Raw genomic sequence first — 12,428 nt, 5'->3', positions numbered from 1 at the left:
TTTTTTTATTGTAATTTTGTTATACGTAATAACTTTTTTTTTATGAAGTTGTTCTGCAGAGTAAAATTCTACGCAGTTTTTAAATTTAACGTTTGTTGTTTCCTTCAGCCATTTTCCCGGTATATTTAAAAGCCAGACGAAGGCTGGCAGCAAAGCTGCTAGTAAACAATAAAACTTTTGTGAGGACCAGGGAAATGTAGGTATAAAGGCTCGTTTCCACTACTGCGTACGAACGCGTTGCGTCAATTGAAGACACGTCTACGGTATCTGTACAAGCATTTCCACTGCTGCGTATCCGTAAAATATTTTCATTTTCCGCCGCTAGGTGTCACTGTAATATTTTGGCGCCAAACAAGCAGTTCGCGAGTTACGACGCTGAACTCCATGTTATTGGAAATTTTTATTTTTGCTTATGAACTGCGAAAGCAAAGTGTGCTAGCAATTTTTAGATAAGTAAGGTTATAATGCATATTATGAACATCACTAATTCCATGGAAACTGAAGTAAATTTAAAAAAAAAAAAAAATTGTCTTTCTAGAAGCCTTAAATATTATGAAATAATATATATATATTATTAAAACTAAAATGTACTGTTAGTGAAAAAGTAAACAAATAAATAAATAAAACAAAAAGTTAAAGGAATTAAAAAATAGTTGGTACTTTAAAAGTACAGAGCAACTGTAAAGAAAGGTTCACAATATTTACACAAAATTTGCTATGCTTGTATACCGCTGACTTCAGGGTCATAGCTGGATAATTTATTAAAAATCTCGTTTGTTTTAAAATGCACTATGGGCAGTTATATTTTATGCATAATCCATAACATATTACTTTTAATTTAAACATTTTTAATTCATATCTCTTTTTATAAAAGAAGTTATAAAAATAAGATTTTTCTCTTTATATATACACACATTAGGTAAAGAAAATGGAAATATTTAATTAATTAATTCCTGCGCTTCTGCTGGAGAGGACTGAATTTAAAAGCAATTATTATAGTAATTTTTTTGTTAAAAAATGTTTAGGGCATTAATACTGTCTCATGTTAATTGGAATGAAAGTTTAGAGTCATAAACATCCCAAAGTCTGAGCACATGTATATACATTCACATAAAAGTGAAACGAAAATATATATATATATATATCTGCAGGGTTTCAGAATAAATTAAATTTAAATAATTCTCTTGCGTCATTGCTGCAAGGAATGAAATTTGAATTTAACAAACATTTTCTACTCGTAAAAAGCAAATTTAAAGTTAATTAAATTTCAATGAAATTTAATGCAAGCAAATAAATGATTAATTATTGCTGCGAACTAATATACAATATCATTTAAATTCTGAGAGCATATGTAAATCAAGTGCAAGTATCAAAATCCATGAATAAATATATATTTCCAAAAATTTATTTATCCTATTATTCACTTATGCATTTTTATAAATTTTTTAGGATTAAATCTATCCTATTATTCATTTATGCATTTTTATAATTTTTTAGGATTAATAATCTATCCCATTATTCACTTATGCATTTTTATAAATTTTTTAGGATTAATAAATTTTTGGAATTATATATTTATTCATGGATTTTGATACTTGCACTTGATTTACATATGCTCTCAGAATTTAAATGATATTGTAGATTAGTTCGCAGCAATAATTAATCATTTCTTTGTTTGCATTAAATTTCATTTAAAATTAAATTAACTTTAAATTTGCTTTTTACGAATAGAGAATGTTTGTTAAATTCAAATATATGTGTACAGGATATGCTTTAAATTAGTATTATATAATTTTCAAACTTTTTTTGCGGAAAAAATTTAAATAAATAAGAGCATAAATAAAACAATATATTTAATGCATATAATAATAGAAATAATTTATAAAACACGAATATAGATCAAATTGGAATAAAAAGCTAAGAAAGTTGCAGACAGGGTGCAAAAAGCGTATGGGATTCGAACTCACGACTCCAAAAGTTGAACTTCGTTACTTACCATCAGCTTTACCACTAAGCTAGGATTGCACGTGAATCGCATGCATATTTTGGCTTATATACATCATCAAGTAAATCAATTCTTAAAACTTAAGTTTTTTGGTCCTATTTCAGTGTGCTATCGTCTGAAAAATTCACCAGAGTTTGTTCTTCAGCTTCTAGTACATTTTTTACAAAAATCATTATCTTTTAAGTGGCGTTACGATTGAAGTTAAATGGGCTGCTAAAAATATATTTCATGTGCTTACAAATATATGTTAGCCAAAAAGATATATTTATAAAGGGAAATACAAATTTAACATACTCTTCAATGAACTGGAGTATTTAAAAGGCTATCAAATTTAATTTATAATTAACGTTTTTAGTTTTTACCTGTTTCAAAAGAAAAAAATAGCAAATCTTTTAATCATATCTAATTTGCTATAGCAGTTTGATATAGTCAGACTTTCATTTTCATTAAAGCTAAATGAGTATGCAGAACTAGGAAATGATTATCAGAACAAATTTTGCTATTTCATGGACTTGGAATTATAATTTTTGCCACTGATTTTCTTGAATGAACAAGTACTGTAGTTGCAGTTATCTTGTTTTTCTTATCTTTTTTTAACTAAATTCAGCTGATTGCTATCTTTTTCAGCAAGCAGATTTCTAGCTATAATGTTAATTCAGAAATAAGTATTTTTTAGCAAAACGTTCTTTTCCTAAGCGAGCATTCTTCGCTCTTCTGCCACCATTAATTTTTGGTGACTACACATTATTGCTCCTTTTTCACCACGTGACCCCAACGCATCCGCAGACATACGGATAGAAGTTGAACATTGTTAAACTCCATCCGTATGTCATCTCTCACCGCACACCGACCGGATTGCAGATGTCAATCAAAGTGAATTCACTCACTGATTGGAGAAATGCATACGCACCGCAACGCATATGCAGCAGTGGAAACGGGCCTTAAGTAGTAAAGTGGTGCAGCTCATCATTATTTGCCTTATCAGAGTTCATGTGGAGGTACAGAATAACAGTCTGCTTGGTATTAGGTTGTTTGGCTGTTGCCAAACTATATCTGCCAAAAATAAAAATGATTACAAAAAATTTAGATTTCATCACCATGTACATTTGGGTACCAGATAATCAACAAGCATTCTGTAAAACTATATATATCTTTTATAATGCAAAATAAATGCTTGAGCTCATGTTTCTTAAATGTTTATGTTTCTCCTTATGTAGAGCAGTTCATAAAACTATGTTTAGAATGAATTAAACAAATTTGATTTAATTTGACTTCTGTAATTGATACAATAGCATTTGCTGCATTGACAGCTTTTGTTTCATTTTCTATCTTAAGGTTTGTTACTCAGTTGCTACAGGAAATTATTTACTTTGTGGCCATGAAGGAGAATGACCCCAAAAAGCCAGATCCTTTGGATCTTGTTGTATCTCATCCTAACAGAGAACGTCAAAAGTTACTTCGAGAGCAGAATATTTTAAAACAGGTGATTGTGCTTGAAGATCATACATCTTTAATTTGATTTTCTTTGAAAAAGTGAGTATTTACTATTTTGCTTTTTTTCCCCAGCTATTTAAAATACTCCAAGCACCATTTGCAGATGTTGGAGATGGACCAATACTACGGATGGAAGAACTTAGTGATCCCAGACACGCACCATTCAAACATATCTGTCGTTTATGTTATCGTATACTTAGATTGTCCCAACAAGATTATCGTAAAAATCAGGTATTCATTTTGGTATTATATTGTAGATGCCTTCTATGTGTTATAATATTTTTGCTCTTCCAGTTCAAATTTCAAAAAATGAAGTACTCATGCTCATGAGAAATAATTATCTAGCTTTACAAAACAAAAAATAATTATTGTTTTTTATAATCAAATTAATTTTTATTTTTTGCTATCATACAGTCAAGTCCTAATTTACTGAGAGCAGATTAACTGGGCTCTGTGATAGTAGATGGTTTCATAGTATTTGGGAATTGTTTTTATCCACAACCAGTATGTAAACTAATATGTGTCATTCAGAATATGCAGTTTTTGTACACTAAAAAACAAAATGTTTTAACTGACTTTTATTACAAGTTTTACATTTTCAAGTTTTCTTGTAAATACTGCTCCTTCATTTATAACTTTATTTATAACTTAATTTCTTCATTTCTAATGATGTTTATTTCTGTGTTATTTGTAATATGTTCTTTTTTGTTTTGAATATTGACTTTATAATTTGACTTTTGAATATTGATTTTTAGAATCAAATTAACTGATTTTCAGATTGAACTGCTTAAAAATACAGATAAATTCTTAATAGCATTTTTGTGTTGATTATAATATGCATTATTCCTCTTTCCTGTGTTTTATAGCTCTCCTCAGATTAACCATGATTTTGAGTTACTCAGGGATGTTATCCCCAGTATTATCCTTGTTAATCATGAGATGACGGAATATCATAATCCAAGCAAGCAGCAGCAAAAATAAGAAAAAGAAATTATTGATTGCTAAGAATAATTATTTTAGGGTTTTCATGCTGTAAATCTTTCATTTAAATGAGGTTTATTCTTCTTATTGTTTTATTTTGTTTATTCAGTGGACCTTCATATAAAAACTATAAGTATTTTACTATTGTTTAACTTTAAATTTGGGTAAAATTATCAAGTCCTTCACAATCTCAATAATTGTTTTTAATTAGTATTAATCGGTGTATAATTATAAGCTTTGTTTTTAGATAATGAAGAATGTATATGTATGTTCCTTGCACTATGGAAAAATGGCAGAATTTCAAGCCACCAAATTTTGAATACATGTGTAGGATTTTATGTTAATTAACCAATTATCATGATTTGAATCTTCACTGTTATTTCTTCTTTACTTCTCCCGGAATACAAATTAGTCATAGAGTATTCAAATTGGAGGTTTGCATATTTTAGATGTTCTGTCAGTCTCACATATAGTTTATGTCCACAGTATTGCCAGCTCTGTCAGAGTTAACTAGTTAATACTAACAATGGCAGATCATGGAAAACGTTCCAATCGTGCAGTTTCGGAGATACTGGTTCTGAGTCTTTGGGCGATTATAATCTGCCCTCTATGAAATTTGCTTAAATCAGCAGCTTTTCCCGTCATTGCAAAAGTGCAAGATTGATTACTTACCTTCTCCAACAGCAGTTCAATACCATACCCACTTAATCATGTGCCCTCCATGTCATCCACACGAGTTCATTGAAGAATGTGGAGAGGGTCATAATGTTTTGGCTCATCAGTGTAATTTTCAAGGTTTTTTCTTTGTCATATTTATGCATGATTAAGCAATGCCTCTGTTTAACAATTAATATGAATAATAACACATGTATTATTGTTCAGTATAGCTTCAGTACTTTGTGCGGCAGCATTAACAGCAAAGAAGTTTTATTTGTTAGTCAGTCTACAGTAATGTAATAAGGTAAATGATTATATTCTTTTTAAACTTATAGTACTTGAATAAAATAGTTGTAGGGATTTTTTTTCTTTAAGTATCCTATTTTCTATTTGTTCCTGGGTTCATGTTTTTATTTCATTATATTAAATAAAGCAGGAAATAATCCTCTGCATGAGAGGATGTTAACTTTTTTTCTTCTTTCAAGGATTTGCTGACCTGCAAGATAGAGTCCAATATCTGAAAAGCTGCATTCCACTCTAAAATTTAAAAAACTTCAAATATAAATATGAATTAATCTTTGTTAAAAAAATCCTTCAGGTAGCCAAGACAATGAAGCAGATAGGGATGACCAATGAGCTAGCAGCTGAAACTGTGAAACTGCTGCAATGTACCTGCAAGACTGTTAGTTTCTTGTAGATTCTCTCCTGAGTGTTGAATTGGCTAGCTGTTAAAGTTTGTGTGGCCGTTTTCATGTGTGACATGAAATATCTGCTTCCCTCAGAAGATCCTGTACAAAAAAAAAATCCTTTTATATAATCATTTACCTAACTAGTCATTTTTAATCAATTTTTTAATAACTTTCTATCATCATAATTGTAATTTTTATGAAATAAAATATTTTTTTCTTTGAAATATTATAGGAATATATCGCAAAATGGTTTGGTTTTATGCAAAAACAGATTGGTTATGATGTTTTAGCTGAAGATACTATTACTGCTTTGCTCCATAGCAATCGTAAACTCTTGGAAAAACATATCACTGCTGCTGAAATTGAAACATTTGTAAGTTTAGTGAGAAAAAATCGAGAAAGCAGGTAATATTTATTATTTCAATCTTGAAACCGTTTTTAATATTTGGTATGCCATTTATATGGAATTATACTTTCTTATAGGATGTCTATTCTGTCTCTGGTCATTTTGAATAAACTTGTAGCAAAGTCCTTATTTCTGTTTTCCTTTTCTGTAATCATCAATTTTATTTTAAAAAGGTCCAAAAAAATTTATATGGAAAACTAATAAACCAACTGAAAATGCATTTAAGTTGGAACTCAGTGTTTGAAAAGTTATGAAGAACAATGGAATATACAACCAAAAGTAATAATATACGTTAAAAAACAGTTATAATACATTATTATTATAAAAAGAAAGTGTTGACATATGTGCAGAAAATGCTAAATAAATTAAGTAATAAAATCATTTCTTTCATAAAACTGTATTATAAATATAATGTATTTTTGTTGAAAAGTTTATTTACATAATTAGGGAAAAAATACTGTTAAATTTATTATATCAAATTTTCAAAAAATCAAAAAGTAACAAAATGATAAGTATTCAAATAAATGAGCAATAATATTTAATTAAACAAATCAAAATTCTTCTCTTACATCTAAAAATGAGATGGAACCATGCGAGGTCATCACATGAAAGTTTCATTATATATTTAGGTACTTCTATATTATCCCATCACCTGTAAAAGTTAGCTGTTTTCAAACCATGAAATTGAAGGAAATTCTGCCAAAATTACACTAATGATTCCTATGGAATTCTGAAGAAACTAATGCCTGCTTATTTAACATATAATCAATATTTGACCTGCTTTGTTTTTGTGCATGATAAAAATGGCTTTCGCTGATTTATGTTTTTTGTTATGCTCTCTTGTTTTATAAAAAATTCTATGAGAACACTGTGAGTGCCAATTTCTCACAGCTAATTGTTCCTGTTTATTGCTGCTTTTTTGGCCTGATTTAGCTGATCATATCATGCTTATTAATCCACAAGATTTTTAATGGTAGTATCTCTTAACTTTGAAAATAATCCACTGCTTGTTGCTCTGTTGAAGGCAGGGTGACTTATCAAGAATCAGTTAAATTACATCAAAGGAAAGTGCAAATGTTATGAGTATGTTGTTACTTCTTGCTTAACTGTAATTGGCGCTAAATTGCCCTACTTTTCGACAATTTCGCTTTTGATAGGATAATAATAATTACGTATATTTTATGTAAATTGCTTTATAGTTAGTGAAGTATGTAGTTATGTAAATAAGCTTTAGGATGAAGTATATTTTTATATTATGAAAAATGTATTCGAGAAAGGAATGTTGCAGAAAAATATTAAATCATTAATTTTTTAAGCTAGAAATATTGACAGAATTGATATTTGATTGGATTGTCAAGGTGAGAGAAATCCAATTTGGTATTAAATGTACTAACTTCTTGCATTCATGAGGTATAATTTTAGGTAGTACTCAGGTCATAATCACTCAACAATATGATAAACTAAAGAATAAGCAAATATGCTTAATTTTAATTACTCATGGTTCCAGATGATATTATTATTCTTAACATTCCTTTTGTCTTTAGGTTCTCCTTAGCTCAATTTCCTTAATAAATATTGAAAAATTACTTTATGAGATTAAAATCTGCATTGTTCAAAGACTGCACAGAGATATGATAAAAAGATTTAACTTCCATGTTATATCCTCTTAATCATTGCTTAACAGTTGAATACTTATCTGAAAACACAAATAGCTCATTGACTAATTATTTTTCAGTAAATGGAAGTAAAAAATGTTTCAAAATATCTGTAAAATTTTAACTGTTTGCATCTCAAAAATGTAAAGGTACCAACAGTTATTGATAGTGTATAATTTAAAATCAGAATTTTAATGAGATGCATATTAACACAGGATATGATCTTGCATTATAACTGATAGTGGAACTTTACTCTCATCAAATCATAATCCATAACTGTCATCAAATTGTAATCTTCAGTTACCTCCAACTGATGTGTGCAAGTTTTGTATGTAAAAATTAGACTTTTCTATTTATTTTTAATATCATTTCTTTATTTTGCTCTCCGTCTGTCATTTGTATATATCTAAACATGTCTGGAGAGGTTAAAATAAAGTTTTGTCCTTTAGTAAAAGTTTATAAATTGGAATATAATTTAAAATTATACACTTTTTCTTCATTTTGGTATTTTGCAATTATTACAGATATATCAGTTCTTATATATACACATCTGTACTTATATATGTAAAGTATATGTATTTATCTGTCACTTTTGTATATGTATTAAAAAGTTGTAACATCTTTTAGGTTTCTTGATTACCTATCAGATCTTTGCATATCAAATAAAGTTGCCATTCCAATAACCCAAGAATTAATATGCAAGGCAGTTCTTAGTCCAAAAAATTCTGATATTCTTATTGAAACTAGGTTGGTAGAATCATTAGTTATAACTTTATTTATTGAGAGATAAGAGTAATTGTGTTTTGCACGTTATGTTGTTTTTAAATTGTGTAGCAGTTTTTATTTCAGACTGTGCTAATTTTATTTTGAGAATAATCTGGAATTTTTTCATTTTATATGTAAATACTTATATAAAAACTTCAATTAAAAATTTAATTTGATTAAATCTGCAGAGAACTAGATTTTGTTTGCTTTAATTTAGTTTCTGTTAACATGTTTGAAATAGCTATCAGAAAAGTTATTTCGCTGTTTCATACTTAAAATGGGAGAGGGGATCCAAGCTGTAATTTGTACAATCCAGTAAAAATTGTGTTAAATTTATCTGTAAAATGTATTATATTGCAACCCACAACAAAGTTTATTATAATTATTAATTATCACCGCCTCTCTGATGAGCATATATTTCCATTATTTATGATGCTTTATGATATAAATATGTGCTGCTTCAATGTACAGGACATATACATATTTCTGATAGTTTTACTGGTGGAAATTGGTTTGGATGTTTTGTTGCTTTGCATGAACATTGTTAGTTTTTTCTGATTAATTTGAATTATATTTAAAGGGTGTAAATATTTTACAGAAAAATATATCAAAAATAACATTTTGAATTTCATATTCATATGTGTGTATTCTTACATTTGAGCTAGGCGTTATTCTAGCTGCAAAATTGTTTAATGAACTAATTTCAAGAAATTTTAAGTGATATAATATTAAATTAACATATATATATATATATTATTGCAAGACATATTCTGTAGTATTTTTGGTTTAATAAAAATATGTGATTGATACGATCAACATACAACTTAAAGTAGCTCTACTACATGAAGAAGTAAACCCCCAAGTAATTATATAATATTGTGTCTGTTGTATGTAACAAGACATTTAACAGTTTCTGTTTTCTCAAGTTAATTAGTTTGATTTCTCATTGAAATTATCACTTCACTAATATTTTGCAGTGAACTTGAAATTAGTTGCAAGTAGGTTAGCTGAGAACTATGTCTAGAGAAAAGATTAATTTTTTTTAATTGCAGAACAAAGGAAAAATTATGATCACAAGCCATCACCTTAAAATAAAATTATCTATGGGAAATATAAAAAGGGGGATGAATGTGGGGGTAGCATCAGTGATAGCAGGTGATGTCAAAATTTTAATCCTCAACAGTGTGCAGCTTAATTGTACAGAATCTGAATTATATAAGGAAAATAGAATAAAAAAGGAAATATACAGCCTTTTTTTATGCAAGTTTGAAGTCTGTGACATTGTTGAAATTCTCTGTTCAGATATTCTTCTTTAAAAGCATTTCTGATTTAGTTTTTTCAGTTGTAATGTTTTTATTCTTTTGTTATTTATAATGTGTTCTTTAAATATTTACTTAAATTATTTTACCAAATTAACTTTTTCTCTAGATTAAACTGCTTGAAAATATAAGCAAATCTTAAAGAGTATTTTTCTTTTAATTATAGTTTGGGTTATTCTTCCTCCTTATCCCCTACATGAACCCAGATTAATCATGATTTGGGGGTTAAATACTGATATAGTTCCCAGTATTTCTCTAGTACTGCTTTTGAAAAAGAGGGACCTACATCCAAATGTCCTCATTTTTTTTTTTTTTTTTTTTTAATTCAAAATTTGTACTAATCAAAGTTTGCTTTCTTGCTTTATTTTAAAAGTTGACTGTAATGTTTAATTCATTGATCTGCATGTATGTTAATTGATACATTAAATTTTTATTTTAGATTTTAATGCTAAAAATCAATTTTTAATATTTTTATTTAAATTTTTTCAAAACGTTAATAAAAATATTTTAGTTTCATTTAAAACATAACAAAATATAACCTTATCTTACATCAGCTGAATAATTTTACTTTTTTTAATTCCTTTATCAAATTGTTAATATGATGAATATCACCAGATATCTATGAGAATTTTTTAATGGCTTTTACTCTGAATGTAGAATGGTAAGAACACAGATGGAAGTTGAAGTTGAAGTTGAAGGTACAAATGGAGAAGTTGAACCTATGGTGACAATTGAAGAAGAGGAAGATGTTGTCCTATTTTGGGATAACGGTAGGAAAAGTAAGAGCGTTCGAGAACTTGCAGCTGGTGCTGCAGAGGGGAGTAAAGATGACCAATCTATTCTCTCATATTATAGGTGAATTTCCATTTATGCATAAGATTTTTTATTTCCATTATAAATTTGTAATAAATTTCTTAATAAAATGATTAGTATAAAGGTTTAACAGAAAAATCGTTTGAAATTTTAGTGCTATACAGCAAGAGTTCATGTATTTTATATATTTATAAGTATCCTATTTTTTTAAATATATGTTTAGCTTTTCAGCTATAGTTAGCAAATAGAATATATATATAGATTTTTTAATGCCTGTCCCCTTTCCCAGGCACCAGCTAGATCTTTTCTCAGGAATGTGTCTTGATCGTCAGTATTTAGCAATCAACAATCTCTCTCCTCACCTGGATATTGATCTAATTCAAAAGTAATTAATTGGTTTCTTATTTTTGTTGTATATAAAATACTTTTTGGAAAACTCATTTTATGAATTTGAATTCTAATTTATGTGTAGCTGTGTATAAAGGCAATACATTTAAATGTCATTTTTTTTTCTCTGTTTATGGTAGATGCATGGCAGATGAACACTTACCCTTTGATTTAAGAGCTGCTTTTTGTCGCTTAATGTTGCATATGCATGTTGACAGAGATCCTCAAGAGCAGATAACACCTGTAAAGTATGCACGATTATGGTCTGATATTACTCGGAAACTATCAATTCAAGAGTGAGTGATAATGTTCAGGAATCAGCAGTGCTGATTTTATGTACCTTTTCTTGTCATGTATTACTTATTTGTCTGTTTTAAGCAGCATAATTTATGTTCTACTTTTCTGTTTTGATAGTTATGATGCAAATAAACATCCTGATCCTAACAAAGAAGCTGTGAGAGCTAAATTTGCACCTACAATTGCTTTTGTGGAAGATTACTTGTGTAATGTTGTTGGACACATGTGGTCCTTTGCTGATAGGGAACAGAATAAGCTTACATTTGAGGTATTACTTTTCTTCTGGCACTATTTATTAGTGATTCCTTAATAGACTTTTAGTCTGGTATAATAGCAGATAAATGTCTTTTAATCCATTGGCAATGTATTACGTTTAAATGCCCAGAATGCAACACTTCTACTAAATTAAAATCTTGATTTTTTTTGAAATTTTTTACTTATTTATTTATTTTGGTTTGTTTCTGTTTTTATTATATAATTAATGCAGCAAAAATGAAATAGTAGAAAGTTAGTTTGAGAATTTTCCAGATATTAGATCATTAGATGAAATTTAATAAGATGACATATAGAAATTATAAAATTAAAAATAGGAATTACTGGTTTATGAAATAATGAAGCATTTGATTATTAAAAGATTAAGGGATTCAAAATTCACACACACACACACACACACACACAAAAAAAAAAAAAAAAAAAAAAAAAAAAGCTCAGTAATATTTTTTTTTTTTTTTTTTTTTTTTTTTTTTATTACTTTCAATGTAAGTTGTTTAAGTTGCTTCGTTTTTTGTACTAACACTTTCTCTTTAATTTTATAGATAGACATAATTTCTTATTCAGTTACAAAATTCCATTTTTCAAGTTCTAAAGTTGCTGTGCCGATATTTCGTACTAAATTGGCAGCTAAAATTGTTTCATTCTTAAAAGCCTCTTTGTCATGTTCTTTGCTGTTAGTAGCAATAT

General features: G+C 28.2%; 1 protein-coding gene across 12 annotated transcripts in view; it reads left to right on the top strand.

The window, feature by feature from the left end:
• Itpr (Inositol 1,4,5,-trisphosphate receptor) overlaps window positions 1-12,428 on the top strand; it is a 277,133-nt gene that overhangs the window by 75,653 nt on the left and 189,052 nt on the right. For all 12 annotated transcript variants that reach the window (XM_085827003.1, XM_085826988.1, XM_085826993.1 and 9 more), the window contains exons 13-20: window positions 3,341-3,488; window positions 3,572-3,730; window positions 6,059-6,231; window positions 8,515-8,634; window positions 10,629-10,826; window positions 11,074-11,169; window positions 11,312-11,467; window positions 11,586-11,736. In XM_085827003.1, coding sequence (XP_085683129.1) covers window positions 3,341-3,488; window positions 3,572-3,730; window positions 6,059-6,231; window positions 8,515-8,634; window positions 10,629-10,826; window positions 11,074-11,169; window positions 11,312-11,467; window positions 11,586-11,736 — 1,201 coding nt within the window. The remainder of the gene's footprint in view (window positions 1-3,340; window positions 3,489-3,571; window positions 3,731-6,058; window positions 6,232-8,514; window positions 8,635-10,628; window positions 10,827-11,073; window positions 11,170-11,311; window positions 11,468-11,585; window positions 11,737-12,428) is intronic.

This window comes from Stegodyphus dumicola, chromosome 1, assembly GCF_044657685.1.
Source record: "Stegodyphus dumicola isolate Sdum_Otavi_A_Nest chromosome 1, ASM4465768v1".
NCBI lineage: Eukaryota > Metazoa > Arthropoda > Arachnida > Araneae > Eresidae > Stegodyphus > Stegodyphus dumicola.
The sequence above is the reverse complement of the archived record's forward strand: the minus strand, read 5'-3'. Positions and strand labels throughout refer to the sequence as shown.